The 22,754-nt window shown below is 37.1% G+C and overlaps 1 protein-coding gene across 3 annotated transcripts in view; it reads right to left on the bottom strand.

Moving 5' to 3' along the window:
• Window positions 1–2,001: 2,001 nt before the first annotated feature.
• C1GALT1 (core 1 synthase, glycoprotein-N-acetylgalactosamine 3-beta-galactosyltransferase 1) overlaps window positions 2,002–22,754 on the bottom strand; it is a 44,370-nt gene continuing 23,617 nt past the window's right edge. For all 3 annotated transcript variants that reach the window (XM_061413521.1, XM_061413522.1, XM_061413523.1), the window contains 3 exons: window positions 13,936–14,172; window positions 9,678–10,345; window positions 2,002–2,828 (listed from right to left, as the gene is read on the bottom strand). In XM_061413521.1, coding sequence (XP_061269505.1) covers window positions 2,610–2,828; window positions 9,678–10,345; window positions 13,936–14,155 — 1,107 coding nt within the window. In that variant the 5' untranslated portion in view covers window positions 14,156–14,172 and the 3' untranslated portion in view covers window positions 2,002–2,609. The remainder of the gene's footprint in view (window positions 2,829–9,677; window positions 10,346–13,935; window positions 14,173–22,754) is intronic.

The raw sequence follows: 22,754 nt of genomic DNA, 5'->3' as shown, positions 1-22,754 counted from the left end.
TCAAAATTTCTGGAATTGGGGTCTTGAAACCTCCATTTTAACAAGTTCCCAGGCAAAAGTATATGAACCACAATTTAAAGAATCATTATGACAATTTGGCTGGTTAATTTGACAACTACTGGCCAATGTATCAGATGTCACATGTCATTAAGTAAAAATGGAAGTAATGTTACATGATTAACCTCACGGCTGACAGGGTGCAAAGAACACACAGGCTCTGAATATAAACCTTAGCTCTGTTACTTACTAACTTTCTGACAGTGGAAAAATGACTGTAGTTCTCTGAGCCTCAGTTTTCTCATCTATAATATGGGAGTAACCCCCAATTTGTGAGGATTAACACAGAGTATCTAAGCACATTACCTGGTGTATAGTAGGCATCAAATAAAAACTAGCTATTACTTATTATAAGAAATGTATGCAATATTTCCTTTGATATCTGATTTCATTAAAGCAGATTTCTCACTCATGTAAAATAAATACACTCCAAGGTAAAGAATAATAAAAAAAACTTTACACTTAGCACTCCATACACTGGGACAAACAGTGTTCTTAAAACCCATACACATAGTCACTCATTTAATCCTCATAAAAGTCCTGTGAGGTAGGTAGTATTCCTGTCCTGTCCCTAGTCTACAGATGAGGAAATTGAGGCACAGAGTTAAGATTAAGTTAATTGCTCAAGGCTACAAAACCAGTGACGGAACAAGAATTTAAACCCAGGTGGTCCGACTCCAGACCTCAGGATTCATCATAATGCTGATTTCATATGAGTCAATTTTAAGGTTTTTGGATGTTTATGGTAAACAATTTATAATTCTAGTACAGAAAAGTAGCGTATATGGACTGAAAGTAAATTCATATTCATACCAAGGTAAAGAGTTGCTCAAAGAATAGAATGCCTTGAAAGTCTGGCAGCTGATATCACCAAGAAAATAACAAAAAACAATTTAATAGGTAAAAACTAGGGTAAGTTTTCACTATGTTGACAGAGTAATGCCATCATTAGCCACTAGGATGAACATCCTCTCAAAAACACAACACAAAGAGGTCTTGGTTTTGACATATTTTGGCACAATAAATATAAACCATGTAGCTAAGCAGCAGAATCAATGGCATGACAGCCACATAAAATTAGCATTATGATAAAACATAAGAGAAATGTAAATTATTTGTAACATTTAAGATAATCATATAGAAGGTGTATTCTGTTATGATACACTCAGATGATACTTGCTAAAAACAACTAAAATTTAACATTTTCTTTCCTTCCAGAAATTCTTTAAATAGAGGGTTAGATGAAATAGAGGGTTAAAATTAGAATGAAACATTTATGTGTTTTTGATGACAGTCTTGAACGGGTATTCTGCTCTATTCCAACTGTCCACTGACAAAAACAATCATCCTCAAAGAAGTCAGCATCAAAATTCGGTGTTATTCATAAATTAAGCATTTGGTCTTTTAATATTTGACACATTTCAGTTTGTTTAAGCATTCTGCATTTTTTAATGTTTTTAATTAACTCTGTTCAAAATCCTACAAATTACTTAGCCAGTGTAACTAACAGCCACCTCAGAACCGAAAAATGAATCTCAAATCTCTGCTTTAAACAAGTTATGCAAGGCACAAACAAGTTCTCATCTCTCAACAGAATGAGAAAGAAAGGAACTATAATTATGTAGTTGGACAAAGTTTTAAATAATCAATTAAAAATGTTACTTAGTGATTCCTGAGAATAGCACTATTATAAGAAATGCATCTCCAAATAGCATTAAATTTACTATTCATTAGTTACCCATAATTAACAACGGGTAAAACTAGGAATAAAATATTCTAAAATGCATGTTTATAGAATGCTATTAATGCTTTCAGTAAATAAATATCAATAGTTGAGAATGGCATTTGAGAATGGTTAAGCACGTTTAGAAAAGAGGCAACGGGACTCCACAGAAGATTAACTATTAATTAGAATGAAGTATATAATACAGTCAAGGCCCATGATAATTTCAAAATGTGGTTTTATTAATGCACTTAAGGACAAGTGCCATTCTTATTCTACCTTCTTCTGGAAGAAATACTACCAATTATAAATAGTCACAGCAAATTTTCATTAGACAAAAACTGTACGTGTGTGTGTCAGGGGTGGTTGGTTCATTTATATCATACTGCGAATATAAACTCATGTTCTGAGTCTACAGACAACACTGAGCAACAATATTTCCTTCTAAATTTTCTTTAAGGCAGATCTGTTTAGCATCGTGTGTGAGTTACTAACATGGTGCAGTGTAGTTTTAGCAAATTTAACTTTTAATTTCCCAGTGAAAGTAATACATGTGGTCAGGAATAGGCAACGAATCTCTCTTCTAGTCCCTCTGCCTGGCCACCATTTTAAAAACACAAGTTTTTCTTATACATATATATATTACTGTATCAAAACACATTTTAACAGACTTCACAGCACACTTAAAGCTTCAGTTTACAGTCATTCATACGAAAGGTTTCTAACATGGAACGTTCACTTGGAAAGAATTCCTCACTGGGGTTCCAGTGTTCTCGATCAGAAATGGAGAGGTTCTTCTTCAGTGCAATGCTAGGCATTTTACCTCTGTTCATTTATGTTTTTCTTTCAAGGGCTCCTGATTTACGTTTGTGTCTTCATTTTTGTATATCTGACTTACTTCCTTTAGCATCTTCTCAGGTAAGGCAGGTTGATATCTGTATAAATAACCATACGGACGAAGATGATAAACGAGGTATTCTAACTCATACATAGTTGTAGGATCAACATAGTGAAAAGAAACTGCAAGATCGGAACAGCAACCAGGACCCTAAAAAAGTAGCAGAAACAGGCATTATTAATAAATGGCATATTATTACGTACAATATTAACATGCGGATAAAAAAGGAAACACTAGTTTTAACAGAATCAAAGCATTAAAGCTGGCAAACTAAAGCACAGCTACATGCTTTATTAGACCCGTGAAAGAAATCAAGCGTTTTCAGAGTTCCCAACAATGTAAAATCAAACATGAAATTGCTGAAGTATATCTAACTGAAATAAAATTCTCTCATACCCTATAGATTAGCGTCCCTCCAAAAAAACCAAACCTAGAAAACCGTGAGTCTTCAAATGAAAGAGTCAGCTATACAAAGGACAAAGTTCTATTTCTCCAAGTTTTGCCTTCTCTTCATAATTTTCTCATTATAAATTTTTGCTTGGCTCAGCCTCAGAAAGATACCTTTAGAACATTCAGTGACTACAAAGCCTTGCCCATAATGTATCTGCAAGCTAAAACTTCATTGATACATTAACCCAAACAATCTGGTATTTAAGAGAAGAAGTGCTAAGAAGAAGTGCTAGGTTTGAGCCCATATTTTGCCTACTAGTGTATAATCTGGGGCAAGTTACTTAATCTCTATTAGCTTCAATTTCCCGAGGTGCAAAAAAAGATGTTACTTAAAGGAGACAATGTGTATAAAATGGCTGGTACCATGCTTTACCTGTAGTAAATACTCAATAAATGTTAGCTTACACTGTCAGAATAATCACATTCAGGTGGCCTTCAGTTAAACTTTTGTTCAGCTATATAATTCTCATAGATTTCTGAGCTGGCATGAGAGCAGTTAAATCAAAGAAGACAGAAACAAAATAACAACAAAAATACAAAAGCAGGAAAGAATAAAAAAAGAATAAAACAGAATTTAAAAAACTGGTCCCAGAATTAAGCAGTCAGTCACAAGGTCATTCTGGGGTCAAAACTGGCATCTGGAGACTGTTTCACTCAGATAACTCCAAAAAAACTTAAGACCATCTACCATCTTTGCAATGACTCACGGAGAAAAACAGTCAGGCAAGTTCCCAGAGAAGATTCATAGTGATCCATTAAATCAAACATTTAATAATTCATGTTTGGAAGTATGCAGCTTACAATGCAGTAAAAATATTAAGAAATTATCCACTGTATTTTCTCTGGCCTTTTCTCTAAACTCCTTTGAAACAAACACTGAATAGATGGGTTTCTTGGACCAACATGTAGATACTGAAAAATTATCTGGTGTCTACTTTTTGCATTTTTAGGGAATTTAAAAGTAGAAATAAATATGAAAAGTAAACAGATAAGTCAACTTGTGATTATCAAACCAGCTCTATTCAGTAGATATATGTGACCAAAAAATGCAGCAGTCATACTTAAAAAGTAGAAAGAAATAGGTGAAATAAATTTATGTTTTAACTGAATACATCTATATTATTTTAATATTTAGATAGGTGATCAATATTTTCTAAATTATTGATGAAATCATTCTTTTTATTTGTGCTAAGTCCTTGAAATCAAGTATGACTTCTATTACTGGGCACATCTAAATTTCAGTAGTCATACTCCAAATGCTCAATAGTCATATGTGGTTAGTGGCTACTATAGTGGCCAATGCATAGTAAACTAAAGACTAGAACAAAAGCGGTTAATATTAAATTCCTGGATCCTCTCTGGAAGCAATTTTATATAACTCTGAAATATTATAATAATATCTTGCTTAGATTTACTGTAGTAATAATGTTATACTCCATTGTGCTGTTTTTTTTTTTACTGGATGGCCAGGATAACTGCTTAATGATAACGGTTTTTTATTTATTATTTATTTAGTTAATATTTATAAGCAATAAAAGGCAATATAATAAAAGATATAATCCTTAGAAACAAAGTACCTAGTTCTTTGCATATGATCATCAGATCAGATCAGATCAGTCGCTCAGTCATGTCCGACTCTTTGCAACCCCATGAATCACAGCATGCCAAGCCTCCCTGTGCATCACCAACTCCTGGAGTTCACTCAGACTCACGTCCATCGAGTCAATGATGCCATCCAGCCATCTCATCCTCTGTCGTCCCCTTCTCCTCTTGCCCCCAATCCCTCCCAGCATCAGAGCATGGATACCCCCAAAACTCAACAGAGTTGAGTGAAAAATCACCAGAAATAAAAAAAAATCCAGGAACAGAGCCAGATTTTAAAGACGTTCCAGTGTGCTTGCCTGGAGAATCCCAGGGATGGGGGAGCCTGGTGGGCTTCCATCTATGGGGTTGCACAGAGTCGGACACGACTGAAGTGACTTAGCAGCAGCAGCAGCAGGGGAAAAAAAGCTTTCATACATATATACATATACACACTAGTTTAAAAGTGTTAAGCAAAGAAACCAGTTACAAGAGTAACAAAAATTCTAAAAACCTAAGGAGATATTTAAGAAGTAAAGATTTACTTGAATAAAACTATGAAAATTTACTAAGGGACCTAAAAGGAAATTTAAAAAATAATGGGCAAAGATATCCACTGTTCCTAAAGTAATTAGTTTATGCACAAGTATAAAATTTGAGAGTTGCTAAAACAATTTAAAAGAAAAAGAGAGGGAGCAATAAAGGAGAAAAGACACAGTCTTAGATGAATAATTTGAAGACTTTGTAAAGCTACAAGGTTCAAAACAATATGGTACTGAGCCAAAACCAAATAGAACGATGGAACAGAACTGAAACCTCAGATATCGACCCCCCTGTAAGTAATGCTATAGTGAATGATAATAATGGAGGTATTTTTAAATCAGCAGTGAACAAAAGACTATTAATAAATGGCACTGGAATAATTAGTTAACAATTTGGAAAAATCAGGAGTTCTCTACATCAACCATATACACTACTAATTTTCAAATGGATTAGAGGTAATATAAATAAAACTGAAGAATTAATATGCTAAAACCACATTTGATCATTTCTGACCTATAAAAAAGGCAATTTCACACATGCTGCTGCTGCTGCTAAGTCGCTTCAGTCATGTCCGACTCTGTGCGACCCCATAGACGGCAGCCCACCAGGCTCCCCGTCCCTGGGATTCTCCAGGCAAGAACACTGGAGTGGGTTGCCATTTCCTTCTCCAAAGCATGAAAAGTGAAAAGTGAAAGTGAAGTCGCTCAGTCGTGTCTGACTCCTAGCGACCCCATGGACTGCAGCCCACCAGGCTCCTCTGTCCATGGGACTCTCCAGGCAAGAGTACTGGAGTGGGGTGCCATTGCCTTCTCCAATTTCACACATAGAGGAATGTTTTTTTAATATTTGAAAATCCACTATATTTTAAATCTGCTGTATTAAGACTGACTTGTGACTTTTTTCTTGTGAAAAAAAAAAAAAATCTACTGCTAGGAAACAGACTGGAGTCCTAGGGAAAAGATTTCATTCCTAGGAACAGATTCACTTCTAAGTGAGAAGGTAGTGTGAAAGGGAACAGCATGAAAAGTTCTGAACAACTAATGTAAGAACATAACTTTTTGATTAACTACAGTATTTCACACCCTAACCTGCTAGATAAATTTTTTTTTTCTTTTTAGGAGCTTCTTTTAAAAAAAAACAAAAACAAACTAGAGTATAACTGCTTTATAATGTTGAATTATAGACAAATCTTTCCCACACTGTATTTTTAGTGACTACTAAGGAAAGAAAGCAAGTATGTATGAGATTCAGGACAGCTTTGCAAACAGCAACTCCCTTAGAGAGAAGACAATTTATTAAATGATGAATAATAACAGAAGTGTGGTTTCACTTTGGGTTTATATAGAACCTCCTGAGAGAGAAGAGGCAAAATTAGGCTGGGTCAATTTTGGAACTTACAAGTCTGTTTTACAGTTTTTAAAATAACTTATAAATTTTTAGAGAATAAACGTAAAATTTCCCACCCATTTAAAAAGCTAGTACAATTTAAATAAGATATGTGCCTGGATGGGAGAAGGGTTTGGGTGAGAATGGATATATGTACACGTATGGGTGAGTTCCTTTGCTGTTCACCTGAAATGATCACAACACTGTTAATCAGCTATATCCCAATGCAAAACAAAAAGTTCAAAAGAAAAAAAAAGCCATGATACAACTAAAAATAAATAAAATACGTGCTCTGTAAATATTTGTTAATATAAACTATATTATTAGGTATACCTTATTTGCAGGTGGGAACTGTTGGCAGTACTTTTAAAGGCAAAGTGGATATCTTACTGGTTAAAAATAATAACAATTATTATGCTCCTTTGCTATTACTGTTATGTGTATCCAACATCAAAAACTCTTAGTGAAATCTTACATGCATTTAGGTGTTTTCATTATTATGCATTTGTAAAGTTCTTGAGTTTAAGTATATTTTTGTACGGTAGGGGTGCAGAATTGAGACAGGAAGAGCTCAAGTAATCCTGGATAGCTTAAGAAAACTTTGCACTGAAAAAGCATCCCAAGTAGTACCTCACTAAAACCAAACCAAAACAGACTATCAAAAGTCAGACTTGGGAATACATGTGTTTTACAGTTTAGGAAATTCTTGCATCTATAATAGCAGTAAGATGCTAGCATATGGATTCAAAGAACCTCATTACATAAAACTGAACTTTAAAATGTTTGTTTATTCAAGTGGAATTTATCCCAACAAAAGTATATTTACTCTAACACACTCTACACTCCTTTGGGGAGCACATATAAGATTAATCAGACAGCAGTGGCCATGATAGAAATAATAAGAGCTTTTAAAATCAGAGAGGGATTGCAAATACTGCTAAGGCTACTCATCAGGATAGTCAAGTTACGTGACTCTCTTGAGTCTGTTTTGTCACTTGTTAAATGTAGGTTTACTGTTAAGGATTAGCTATTACTTCTGTGTAAGTACCAGGAACACACTGGTGGTTGAGAGCTGAAAAAGTAGTAATTTGCTTTAAAATTTCTTTTTAAAGCTGAAAACTTAAAAGCTCAGGTCAGATGTTTCAAGTCAAGGTTTGAAACTTCAGTGCTACTGACATTTTGGGCTGGATAATTCTCTGTTGTGAGGGGCTGTCCTGTGCACTGTGGAATATTCAGCATCTAGTAAGTTTACAATCTTGTGGATTTCTACGCTTTAGATGCCAGTAGAGTCGGACACGACTGAGCGACTTCACTTTCACTTTTCACTTTCATGCATTGGAGAAGGAAATGGCAACCCACTCCAGTGTTCTTGCCTGGAGAATCCCAGGGACAGGAGAGCCTGGTGGGCTGTCGTCTATGGGGTCGCACAGAGTCAGACACGACTGAAGTGACTTAGCAGCAGTAGCAACCACTAAGTAAACAATCAAAAAGGTCTCTAGATTTTCCCAAATGTCCTCTGGGAGGCAAAAAAGAGCCCCTGGTTGAGAGCCACTGTTTTAGATGGTGATTTGAAAACAAAGGCTTATAAAGAAGAGAACAGTACCATAAAGTGTATTATTGGACCTCCGGGCCAGAGAAAAGGTAAACAGCACCAGTAACTTGCCTCAAGACATTAATCAATAACAGAATTGAGTCTAAAAGCTAGACTCTGTGATTCCTGGGCTCCAGTCAATCATTGATGTAATGCTCATATAGTGAAAAAATGACAATAGCTTACTAAATATATACAGGCAGGAGGATGGGTAAGTTATAGTATATTCATGTATTAGATTATTATACAGCAGTCTAAAATTAATGAAGCAGATACACATATTAATGTTGATAAATTTTAATGTTGCATGAAAAAAGCATACGTTCAAGTATGCCTGTGGTACAATTCTACTTATCTAAAAACCTGCAAAACAACATACTATGTATTATTTACAAATACAGAAACATGTAGGAAAAACATAAAAACATGCATGGTAATGATGAATACTAAACTCATTACAGTGGTTAATTCTCAGGAAGGAGCTAAGAGAAATGGATTGAGGAGAGGACACTGGTCTCACCTATCTCTATACCTTTTTGTTTAAAAAAAATTTTAAAGCAAATGGGGCCAAAGACTAATATTTGGTAAAGCTGGTTGTGTTGTGTGTGCGTACACAGTTGTTGGTGGGTACAAAACAGTATATCTGCAAATATTTAGCTGTGCATTTGAAATATTTAATAATTTTAGATAAAATTCTCAGGAACGTAAGCTAAGGTATCAAGTGAGGTCCAGGACTTCAGGTACTCCCTGTATGACAGACACTGTCCTGTATCGTGACGACCACTGGATTAGACAGGTAGATCAGGTCCGTCTTACAAATGAGGAAACTCAGGCTCAGGGGTTAGGCAAATTCTGGCCATCCAAGGTCATTCAACTATTAAGTGGGAGAGCAGGATTTGAACCTAGGTCTTTGTGAACCTCAAAATCTTTTCAGGCATTGTTCCTGAAGATGAGAAGGCTCTTTACCCAGATCTTCCCATAGCCTGCTTTCTAACCTCACTCAGGTTTCTGTTCAAAAGTTACCCTTTTAGCAAAGCCTTCTTCATTTGCCCAAACTGAAGTATCCCTTCCAACTCTGGGCCACTCTCCATCCTCTTACCTGGCTCCACTGTTCTCCAGGGCACTTGCACTTCCTAAAATCGTTTTATAACTGGACTTGTCCGTCTGTTTACTGTATGCATCCTCATCAAGAATGTAAGGTTCATAAGAATTGGAACCTGACAATACTTACTGCTATCTTCTTAGCGCTGGGCATGCAGCAATACAAATATTTATTGGAATTACTATTGCCAACACCTTTGTTCTCATCTGCTCTGTTATACTTCCATTCTATATTAAAAAGACTAAGGGAGATTCTTGGCTACTGATACTAAAGAACATCACATTATTAGTTTTTTAAATAAACAAAAGTCAAAGTACTTATACAGTAATAAAATTTCTAAACTTACCTCTACAGGAGGATAATAGTTATAATTCCAGTACCAAAAGGTTCTCGGCAGATAACCCTTGATTAAGTGGTGTTCTGGTACAAAAGGATGAAAAGTTTCTTTTCCAGTGGTGTCTCTGGAATCTCCCGCTTCTACATTTATAATTTCCATGCATCTCCCCAGTGCTAAATCTTCGATTGAGGAACTGTGCGTACATTTGTCTGTTTTAAATGCTTCAACAAATCTCTTCAAAGCTTCTTTGCTCAGTACATATCCTGCTCCTCCACTCATGTAGCCCTGCTTTACATAGGGCTTAAATCTTCTCCCAAAGTAAATGGGTTCTTCAGGGTTGTATTTTGAGAGAAGCCATCTCAAGTTATCTAGTATAACATAAGTATCATCATCTGCTTTCATAAACCAATCAGCATCTTCTAAATAATGATCATGAACATACTGAAAGGCTTTAATTGTTTTCCAGTACAGTTGGTCTCTGCCTTCTCTGGTTTTTAATCCCACAGCAGGGAAGTCCTTGTTTTCTTCTGAACTCATAAACAACACTTTATTACAACGCTGGGCCCATGTGGCTTTGACATGTTTAGCCTTTTTCTCTAGATTTTGAGGCCCTGTCATTACCCAGCAAAGAATTTTAACCTTCTGATAGAGCTTATCAGCGATGTCAGTGTTCTCATCTATTAAACAAAAATTGCTTAAAGTTAATTTACATAGTTGTAAATTCAAAAAAAATTATACCAAAGAAGACATTTTCTTGAATAATTTCAAAAGACTCCCCTCCCACTTCTATATACCTCTCTACTGTTAGTGATTGAGCTGAAAGAAACACAACATTGACAGGAATTTTTCACTGCTCTGAATAAGCTTCCAAAGGGCAGGAAACACGGACTAATGAAGCGGCAGTTCATCTTGGAGTCCACATCTTGTGTTATGCATTTCTACAAGTACCCTGAGGTGGTTTTAAAAAGATTTTCATGATTACCCCAGTTCGAAAAAGATGAGTTAATGCAAAGCTGAGATCATTTCTTATAGTAACATACCTCATTCCAAAGGGCAAATCCACCAGAAACAGAACAGAAGAACAAGCAGAGGTAGTATTTCCAAGATTGTCAAGAGCAGTGTTTTTCATAGTATTGGTTTGCAAAGAAACAGGGAGCTTATGCCAAAATATAAAGCAATACATTGGGCTTCCCTGGTGGTGCAGAGGACAAGAATCCGCCTGCCAATGCAGGGGACATGGGTTCAATCCGTGCTCCAGGAAGATGCCACATCCCTCAGGGCAACTAAGCCCATGAGCCACAACTAGAGAAAGCCCATGCGCAGCAATGAAGACCCAGCACAGCCAAAAATAAAACAAACAATTAAAGAAGTGAAGCAACACCTTACTTCTTTCATCAAGGAAGTCTTGCTACACTCTACCAAAAAGTCCATTTAACTAAGCAGTAAGCTTAACTGAGTTACTTTCTGGTGCAAGCTTCTAATCAGGATGCAGACAGGTTAACACACAATTTACAGGCTGTTGGGCCAGGACTACATTTTGAGTAACACTGCTCCAGAGAAAGGCTCCAACTATGAGATTCCGGATCAGTGCTTGGTGAAGGATCAATTTTTATTTCCAGTAGTTAGAGACTTATCGGAGAAGGCAATGGCACCCCACTCCAGTACTCTTGCCTGGAAAATCCCATGGACAAAGGAGCCTGGTAGGCTGCAGTCCATGGGGTCGCTAGCAGTCGGACACGACTGAGCGACTTCACTTTCCCTTTTCACTTTCATGCACTGGAGAAGGAAATGGCAACCCACTCCAGTGTTCTTGCCTGGAGAATCCCAGGGACGGGGGAGCCTGGTGGGCTGCCGTCTATGGGGTCGCACAGAGTCGGACACGACTGAAGCGACTTAGCAGCAGCAGCAGCAGCAGAGACCTATACTTTTGCAACATGCCAAAAATGAATAATAAAATAAAATTTCAAAAATGAATACAAAAACACAAGCCCTAAGTTTTTATGTTTAGATTTACACAAAATTATTATCCAATTACCATAAAAGTTCCTAACTGTTTAATTCTGACGTCCATACTTTTCTAGTTGTAGACCAGCATGACTCTACAAAATTGCACTTTGTGTAGCAACGCTCTAGGCAGCAAGCTGAGGAAATGTCCTTGAAGTTAAGGTCAATCAGTTACAAAAGCTCAGTCCTGTGAAAAATTAACAACTGGAGGCATACATTTCTAGTTAACTGACTGAGAGCGAGTAGAGGGAAATGCTCGGAAGGGCATGAAAATATTCTAATTGTCCCTCTGAATATCAAGAATTTGCAATCCAAAACCAGACAAAACTGCCCTCTTTTCAGGCAGAGAGCATTCATATTTTCATACAGAGGAGGGGTTCAATCTCCTAGTTGTACATATATGCCAAATCCTGGGCGGGAAGGACTGTGGTGGGAGCAGAAATCCTTAATATGTTTCACATAGAGCAAGACATCCTTCTCCCTACAGTTGCAATCTGGTAGACAGTGTTTCTCATTCTTTCAATTACTCATTCGTTCATTACTCTGTGATGGGCATGCACAGGTAAAGGAGATAAAAAGATGAATAAAACACATATTTTGCCACAGGAGAATTCATTCCAGCATGGGAACTTGGCATGCAAACCAATACTCGCTGTATATTAAGAGATGCTGTAACAGAGGTATGTGTAAAGGTTTCAATGAACTGAGGGGTAAAGTAATGGCTGATAAAGACTACAGAATAGTGAATGGGAAGTTGGCTAGAACAGAGAAGAAGGGGATATAAAGCACTATCAGGAAAAATAAGAGACAATGCAGAAATTAGGTCTTTAAATGAAATTCAGCAGAAGAAAGGACAAAGGACACGGTGAAGTTTGGTTGAGTGCAAGTACATGGATATAGCTGAAGGTCTGATTTAGGGGAAGAATGCTACAGACTGAGAGAAGTAACCTAAAAAATGGCAAAGAAGTAGACTGTCAACATTTATGAGAAACAGGATTGATTGGTAAGCAGAGGAAAGCACCTACCATGACTGAGGCAGAAAGTAGTGAGTTATATAAAAATAGGAGGAAGAAAACATTTTAGGATTGTAAAGGAAAGGAAGGAGTATGATTTACATGTTAAGTCTGTGAGAAACCTTTAGCATACCTACATTTTGCAGACCATCAAGTAGGACAAGTAGGTCCTAATTTATGTGCCTGCAGTGAGGCTGATCTAGAACAGCCTACCAGTAGATAAGCCTGGCTCCCACTGAACAACTAGAGCCTAGAGCAACGGTGCATAGCCAGTGCACAGCCATCAAACTGCTCTATGGTAAGAACACAGCTGCTCAGAGAGGAACCACTGTCATAGAATCACTCACACACATGACACTTTGTCATCGTATGCATGTACTTGCTAGTTTATAAGATAACCAGGATGTGTACCTCACCCTCAACCTTAGATTGAGAGGTAGGAAAGAAGCAATTTACTGCCAAAAAGATAAGACAAACACCCCTTAATGTGGGACCCTGTTGCATCCCAGAATTCCAACCTTTTTTTCAAGCTACTGTATTTTCTGTCAAATAAATCACCATTTGCAGAGACCTTTGAATTGTGAATGCCTTCTCATACTGTCTGGAACTAGGTTAAGGGAAAGACAGCAAGGAACAGATGGAAACTAAAATTATGAGGACTGATTACATCACACAGGCAAAGAAAGAGCCAAAGAACAGAGGCTGAGAGCAAAGCAGCATTCAAGGGGCATGGAGAGGACACGGTTGGGAACACCTGGTCGGAGGCAGAGGACCAGGGGAAAGTGAAGTCACGTCATATCGATGTAACACACGCCTGGTTTCTACTTCCCTAACAGTTTTATGCCTCTCAAAAGGAGAAAAGACTAGTTATGTCAGACACTGATAAACAGTAAATCGAAATTTATATATACCTCTTGAGTTTCTCTAGGAAAACAACACTAAGCAAAAAACAAGGCTAAAACAAGGTAACAGAAAAAACCAGACACAGATATGAACCATGAAAACAAAATTAAAAGTTTTAGAACTAAATCTAATCTGAAAGTTTTGCTTTTCTCCAAGTTATATTTTCTGAACTATTTAAAAATAAATTCAACAAGAATTGTCATTTAATATCTGGAGTTAAGCTCATTTCCATCAAAAGATACAGTGATATAACAAGATTCATGTAAGCAACTTTTTCTAATTCTCTCAACAGTTAAACATATTGAAAAATACAGTTTCTATTTACTCCTTAATACAGTAAACCACACCTTTATGTTGGCTGGCATCTGCATCGAAGTTCATCTGTCCTTCTAGATGATTCTGTTCATTGTCATCTGAATGCCTAGCGTGAGGATCATTATGAAGAATACTAGGCTGGATGTCCTTCTGTTCTTCGAACAAAATACTAAGTAGCTGAGAGCATAAAACAAATCCGACTGCTGATCCACAAAGGAAGGTTAAAATATTCAGCCAAGATTTAGAGGCCATTTCCCGAAAATGTATCTCTGTAAGAAACAAATTATTACGGTGTTATAAATTATAAAGTAATACACATACCAAGAGGACTGGTAACTGTTAGCTATGTTACTGATGTTATTGTTTTAGTTGCTAAGGCACATCTAATGCTTTGCAACCCTATGGACTGTGGTGGCGCTGGTGGTAAAGAACCTGCCTGCCGATGCAGGAGACAGAAGAGACGCAGGTTTGATCCCTGCATCGGGAAGATCCCCTGAGGAGGGCATGACAATTCACTTCAGAGTTCTTGCCTGGAGAATCCCATGGACAGAGGAGGCTGGCGGGCTATAGTCCATGGGTCGCAAAAGTTGGACACGACTGAAGTGACTTAGCAGCAGCAGAACTGTAACCCACCAGGCTCTTCTGTTCATAGCATTTCTCAGGCAAGGATACTAGAGTGGGTTGCCATTTCCTTCTCCAGGAGATCTTCCTGATCTTGGAATGATAATTCCTTTACAAGGAGAATATTTCTAAGAGTATTTAACTTTCATCCCTCTATTTGCTGCTGAAACACACATTATGGACAGTTCGATAAAATAAATGAGTAGCTACTAGGAGGACCATTGTTGCGGGGGACACAGGTAAATATGTCTCTATTTGCACACAGAATTATCTATTCTTCTCACCAAGATCCTCCATGGATCCAAGCCAGACTGCCACATTCTTTTTCTTTCTTTGCTATCAAAGTACTTATATATACTTTTTTCCTCTATGTACTCTAATAAGGGGTCAGCAATTTTTTTCTATAAAGAATAAGAAATAAAATACTTAAGGATTTGTGGACCACAGATGGTCTTTTGTATATTATCTTTCTTCCTTTTTAAACCACCTTTAAAAATATAAGAAACAGTCTTAGCTTGTGAAGGCTAGAGTCAGCACTGTTTCAGGACCTTCAGGCCAAACCTATCTGCCACCTGATTTTGTAAATGAAGTTTAACTGGAACATACCCAGGCCCAATCTGGAGAACGGCTGCTTCTGCTCTACAACAGCAAAGCTGAGTAGCGGCAGCAGCGGCAGTTCATCCCACAAAGCCTCATCTAGCCCTTTAAAGACAAAGGTTGCCAACCCCTGTGCCCCAATGCCTGGGGTTCACTGCAACGCTGGATGTGGCCGCCCTCTGCTCACTGCTGAGGGTGTTCACTGTTATCCCACTGGACTGCAAGACCCTGAACAGCTTCCACATATCACTAGGATTAAGGAGGGTGCCTGGAACAGTGGCTGCTGGATAAATGCCTGCTGAACTGCCTGACAACCAAACGGGTCCATTTTAAGGGTTTGCTAAAAATCACTACATGTTGAACTTATAAATTCCTATGAGAACAGTCCTAAATCTATAGTTTCCAACTCCCCAAGATAATATTTTTAAATGTTTGCTAAGCATCGACCACATGCCAGATGCAGTCCACACTTCATTCCACTTGAAAAAAGTTTTAATTTCACTCTTCATTCTCACTGTGACCACTGTGCAGACAAGAGAACAGGAACAGAAATTTGGGACTTCCCTGGTGGTCCGGTGGTTAAGAATCTGCCTGCTAATGCAGAGGACACAAGTTCCACGCCTGGTCTGGGAAGATTCCACATGCCTCAAGGCATCTAAGCCCAGGGGCCACAGCTGCTGAAGCCTGCACACCACAGCTACTGAGCGAGCCTATGTGCGGCAAGTACCGGAGCATGCACACCCCAGCGTTTGTGCTCTGCAACAAGAGAAGCCACCACCACGAGAAGTCCATGCACCACAACGAGAAAGGAGACCCCACTCAACACAACTAGAGAAAGCCCTCACGCAGCAACAAAGACCCAGAACAGCCATAAAATGAATAAGTAACGTTAAAAAAGAAAACAGAAACATTTAAAAACCTAACTCGCACAGGCTGACACAATCGATAAAAGCTATGACTTGAACCCAAGTCTGTCTGCTTAAAAAGTCAGCGCTCTTCCCACTGCGTTTTTCAGACTCTTTACCCACTCCCCACTAACAGCACAGGACAATGGACGTGTGTAGTGAAGGCAGGGGTCTGGGAAATATGACCATCAAAATAAAAATTGTTTTGAAATATTTTATAAAATAAACAAACCAATGATCACCACTGGAACAACAAACAACTTCATGTGGTTATATTTCCAGAACAGCTAGGTTTTTAAAAACTAAACCTAAGTACAACCAGCAAAACTGAACAAAATGTAAAAAGATATAAATCTGCTGACAGTGCTAAGATATCAAGGCCGTGAGAATTGCAGGGGGCTGGGGGAGGCAAGATCTGGAAATAGAAAGAAGCCAAGAAAGGAGGGCTGGACATCTAGCGTGGCTTCATTCCTCAAGACAACCACTGACTCTGACAGAGAAAAGAAGAGCTAAGGCAAAGAAGGTAAGGAAAAAACTTAGCCCAACATCTGCCTAAGAGAAGAGGTTCTGGAAAACACCCAGGCTTTTATTTGGACCCTGAAAAGCCACAATCTAGGAACAAGGATGGAGCAGAAATTAGGCCAACTTTCACCAGGATTGAAGCCAAGTTGGAATCATCTTAACCACTGACGGATTAGGGTGATCTGGCCCTAGCCTAACTGCAAAACATAAAAGTCTTCTGGAGAAGTAAAAAATCATGGAGAACTTCAAATTATCACTATAATTTTTTATAGTGATAAATTTTTGTAAATTTTTAAAACCTTGAATGAAGACAGAAAATAGTAGGAAATAGAAACAGACCCACAGGAGACTTAGGTAAGAGATTTTCCTACTAATAACTTTTAGTTAGTCAATAAGTTAAATGACAAGACAAAGATAGAAGGTATAGAAAAAACACAGATAAAGAGAAAAATTAATAAGTCGAAAGCCAGGTCAGAAGAAATTACACAGACTAAAGTACAAAAAGAGACAAAGATGGTCAGTAAAGAACTGAGCAAAAGAAACATAAGAAACAGAGTAAAAAGGTCTAACATATGTGTTAACTGGGATCTTTGAAGAAAAAAAGATAACTGATTGATGAGAAAGAGCATGTGAAGAACAAATGACTGAACATTTCCCAAAACAGACAAAAGACTACCAACTCTCAGATTCAGGAGGCTCCATAAAACACACACACCCACACACACACCCACACACACACACACACCCACCCACCCCTACAAAGAAAATGATACCAAGATAAACCACAGCAAAACTGCCAAAAATCAAAGACAAAGAAAGCATTCTATATCTAGCAAAAATAGCCTTCAAAAATAAACCTGAAAAAGATTAAAAAACAAAAATCAGCTTTATTCTTAAAAGAAATACTAAAAGGAGTACTTCAGGCAGAAAGAAAAGAATTTTAGATGAAAATTCAGAATTGTAAGAAGAAAGGGTGAACCATAAAAAGTTACTGTATGTATTGATGCGTATGCGACTGTTTGCAACCCTACGTGCTGTAGCCAACTAGGCTCCTCTCTCCATGGGATTCTCCAGGCAAGAATACTGGAGTGGCGTGTCATGCCTTTTTTCAGGGGATCTTCCCAACTCAGGAATCGAACCTAGGTTTCTTACGCATCTCCCGTTTTGGCAGGTAGGTTTTTTTTTTTACCACTAGTGCCACCTGGGATTCCATATATATATTGCTAAGTAAATCCAAATGAACATTGGCTAGATAAAACATTAAAATGTTCCCACAAGACATTGTTACTATTATCATTACAATAAATGATAAAACTGGCACAAAAATTGTGAGGCTACAAGGAGTTTAAGTGTTCTAAAATCATTTTGTTGTGTAAAAATGCTAATATCAGACTGTAAAAGACTAGGAGAGTATAAAAGAAGGACTATTGTAATCATTAAAAAAAAGTAAAAATATGTAAGTAAAACTCTAACAGAAAAAAATAAAACAACACTTAATGATTAATACTTTAATCAAAGGTATTTTCAAGGCAATAAAAAAGGAAGAAATGGATAAAAATAAATGAGACAGAAAGAAAACAAATAGTAATATAACTGACTTAAACACAAGTTTATTGGCAATGGCATTAACCGTAAAAAGACTAAGATTCGAATTCAAAGATAAAGATTACCTACCAGTCTAGAAGAAAAATAAACCCAAGTATATACTGCTTACAAGAGACATACATTAAATACATACAGAAAGTTAAGAGCAAAAGGATGGGAAAAGATATGTTATTCAAACACCTATAAAAAGAAAGTATTTTATAATCAGATAAAACAAATGAGTAGTGGCTACATGATGTTGTCTTCAAGATATTAAATTCTGCATTTATGATTTACATATTTTTCTATATTAATATTTATTAGGAAAAGCTTTATATAAAAATATTTTCATATGACCTTTTGTTTTATCCAATTTAATACATATTTACTGTATGTATGTTTGATATGGAAATCTTTATTCCAATGGGCTTCCCTGATAGCTCAGATGGTAAAGAATCTGCCTGCAATGCAGGAGACCCTGGTTTGATTCCTGGGTCTATACTATGCTTATTCTCTATCTTGTATCTCAGGCCCTCTTTTGAATAGTAATTCCAATTTGCAAAGAATGACACTAAGGGGAGGTAGAGAAGACAGTTGCTCAATATCAGAGATGGAGATTACCAATATGAAACTAGCAGGCACTTGTTTACTTCTTTTGCTTTATCTTACCTGTAACTTTAAGTTCATGGGGAATAAAGTATAGATGAGTACAGATGTCCTGCTCAACTCCCCCATTTAATTTCCCAGAGGAAAGCAGAAATCAGTTTGTCCAGTCTTCCTGCTGTTTTCCCTGAGGGCCAGGGCCCTCAAATTCTCCTTCCTGCTGTCTTTATCTCCATTCAGATTTCAAGAGGTGTAATCTACTATTTCAGGAAAAATACCTTTCCTGCTTTAAGTGCTTCTTTTTGAAACTCTAAAATTTTCTAGATTATTTGAAGCCCTGTTCTTTAGACTTTGCTGTAGCCAGAATCTTGGTCTGAGATTATATATTAAAATGTCTGTTCAATTCTGTTTGCTATTATGTGGAGTGTGCATTAACACCTGACCTACAATTGAGGTTAGTGATTTGAAAGCACCATGAATTGAAAACAAGCTGAGAGAAGTAAGTGAAAGGTATCGTAACTCCAAATTTCTTATGGTAAATATAGAAAGACTGGCAGGGTAATACTGAAGTGGTGAACCAGGAGGAAAGCTACTGAGGTAACACTAGCAGACACTTAAGAAGCCAAGACATCGACTAGGAGTCACACTGCAAGCAAGTCCCCATGTTATCTGATTCTCCCACTGACACTCTGTCTTCTAACACAGTTTTGACTTTTTCTTCTTTTTGTACTGGCTGTGACTTTCCTTATCTTAACACCAAATATAATTACGTCACAGCCTCAGAAGGGAAAAAATCCAATTGAAATTTCCACGGCTGCAGAGTCTACCACTCCAGGTACAGGAAAGCAATAGTTACAATGGTATTCAATAATAGTAACACTCAGACAGGAAGCACTGTGACTGAGAAGAGGACGTAAGGACTGCAGGGCCAGAGAAATTTCTTATTTCTATCATCATAGCAACTATCTGAAGTGAAGGAAGTGCTGATCGAGGTCCAGTAAGCATGAATACTAACCTGTTACCCAACCATTTCCCAAGATTCTGTGCTTCAAAACAAGCCTACTTTGGAAGCATGGAGGTTGTATTATTTGTAGAAAGCTAGTGACATGTTATAGACAGGGTTTTCTTAGTTGAGGTGGCACTTTTTTAGAAAGACACCTGTTCTGGGGTGAATGGAAGGAAAGTTAACTTCTTGATTTTATGAAATTTGTTTTTAACTTTAAAATATTTTGTGATGCTGTTTGATGCCTGACATAGTCTTACCCTTTCCTGTCTAGAGAAGTTTCAGCCGGCACGGGTTGACTTATCCCTACTGCTTTTAGCCCATTTCCTTTCAAGGGCTCCTGTCTTATGACTAAATTTCTGTATACCTTCACTTTTCTTTCCTGTTCCTGGCATAAAAGAGCTATTTCATGTCAGTGGAATGTACCCCAAGCCTCACTCCAATTTTTGGCCAAAATCATCACCCTCGTCTCTTCAGATTCTTGACAAGAGTGCTGAAGTAGACCACACTGGAGGAAGACATAGCTTACTCAAACCACACTTTCTAGGGGCTTCAATATATACTAAACAGAACACAGTGCAGGGAAATTATCAATGCCAATCACTTTCCAAATCTGATGCATAATCAGAATCATTTGAGGAGACTTAAAAAATATAGATTTTAGATGCAAAAGTGCTGGAACAACTGAAATTCAGTTTCATTTTTTAAGGAACAGTTTTGTGCTCTTTACTGGTTTAAAAAAAAAAAAAAAAATCAAGCAAACACAGAACTACCTGAGAAAGAAACTGCCCCAAATCCCATCACTTAGAAACAATTACCATTAACACTTGGTGAGTACCCTTACACACATGAATAACATCTTTATGAATAACAGAGATGAAAGGAACAGGTAATTATACCTAACATTTGAGCCCTGTACTGATAACAGCTTTATATAGATCACCTACAAATCATGAACTAGGGACTATTAATCCCATTTTACAGATGAACTCAGACACAGAGAGATTAGTAAGCTTCCCTGGGTCATACTAGCAATCGGAAACAAGAGTTCAGACTCTTAACCACTGTACTATCATTTTACAGAATTGGGATTATATTAGTCATGTTACTTTAAAGATTTAACATGTTAAATTAGATTTGAATTTATAGAATAAAAGGAAAATTAAATGAATCTAAATTAACTTTGAACATCAGCTAAACATGTATGATGTGACCTCCCTCCTCTAAACAATCCCAGTAAAGAGAAAGATTATGAAAAACATAAAGCAATCTGAGGCCTTATTTTTAATACATAGTTCAAATTTAGATTGATTTCTTGCTTTGGCAATGTGTAAATCAGCATACACACACACACACACACACACACACACACTCTTCCAATGCAATCAGTTTTTGTGAACTACTTTTATTTTGTAAAATTTACATAGATTATATTCTATAAATTACACTGGAATTCCCATGACTGCTTGATCTTAAATATATTTTAAATTGGATTCTATGCTCATTAATAGTTCTTTTATCACAGCTGCTCTAAAGGTGAGTTCTTCATTAATATCACATTTTTGTTGGCTGGGTTTCAGCAAGTAATTTTTACAATGGCACTCATTGGTGCTATATTCTAAACATCTGCAGGCTGGAGAATGTTTATTACTGCCTTTATACATGAAGTACAACTTGACCGAGTACAGTCTCTCTTCTTAAAACTCTGTAAAAATCACTCATGGTCTTCCCATTGGTGCTGAAACTGAGGGCAGACTGATCTTTTATCCTTGTAGATAAATGCTCCTCTTTTCCTATGCTTGCTTTTCAGTCACTCCATTGGTCACTAATGTCCTTCTCACCAAGACTTCAAAGCCCTTTATTACATGAGAAAATCCTTCCTCCAGTTCTTAAGGCTTTAAGAAAGTCGGTGAAATTCACAATAAAGTCCCTAAAATCCTAGACTTTCAGTGTTTGTTTTTTTTTTAAATTTTAGTACTTTATATCATATCTTGCTAGGGTTGTCAGTCTAGTATTTATAAATCTGTTCTGGATTATCATATTTACTTGTGTCATTTACATATTCAAAACATATTTCTCCCTTCAAACCACATTAAAATGATTTTCAAAAACTTTCCCCCCCAAACACTTTCCTTGTAAAGCTGGGATGAATCTTATATAGTGACACAATTATAAATACTTGTGAATACACTATATGTGAGGTGCTATATTTGAAACTTTCATGTTTTCTCTGATTCTCCCTCTGATTCTCACAGTAGGAAGAATCAGTCAACCTGAATTCAAGACATCATAAAGCTACTGAAAACAAGTAAGGAAGAACTGAAATCAATTTTACAGTACTGGTGGAGGGACAGACTTGTGGATCTATCAATGGAATAGAATAGAGAGAACCAGAAACAGACCACCTAAATATGCTCAACTTACATTTGACAAAGATACAAAAAGCAACTAAATAGAGAAAAGATAAACTTTTTGATAAATGGTGCTGGATATTTCTAGGCAAAAATTAAACCCTGACCCAAATCTCATATATCACATAAAAATGAAATCAAAATGGATTATGGACTTAAATGTAAAACATGCAGCTTTCCCTGGTAGCTCAGTTGGTAAAGAATCTGCCTGCAGTGCAGGAGAACCGAGTTCAATCCCTGGGTCGGGAAGATCCCCTAGAGAAGGAAATGGCAACCCACTCCAGTACTCTTCCCCAGGAATTCCACGGACAGAAGAGACTGGCGGGCCATAGTACATGGGGTCGCAAGAGTCGGACACAACTGAGCAACTAAACCACCAATAAACCACAAATGTAAAACATGGACTTAAATGTAAAACATGCAACTATAAAATTTTTATAGTTTCATGAGAAAAATTTTTATAGTTGCAGAAGAAAAGTCTTTGAGATTGAGAGCTAGGCAAAGAGTTCTTAGACTTGACTCCAAAGGCACAATTCATAAAAGGGAAAAATTGATAAACTTTTGCTCTGTAAAAGACCCTACTCAAAGAATGAAAAGATAAGCTA

This window comes from Bos javanicus, chromosome 4, assembly GCF_032452875.1.
Source record: "Bos javanicus breed banteng chromosome 4, ARS-OSU_banteng_1.0, whole genome shotgun sequence".
NCBI classification, from domain to species: domain Eukaryota; kingdom Metazoa; phylum Chordata; class Mammalia; order Artiodactyla; family Bovidae; genus Bos; species Bos javanicus.
Note: the sequence above shows the minus strand (reverse complement) of the source record. Positions and strands in the feature narration are given on the sequence as shown.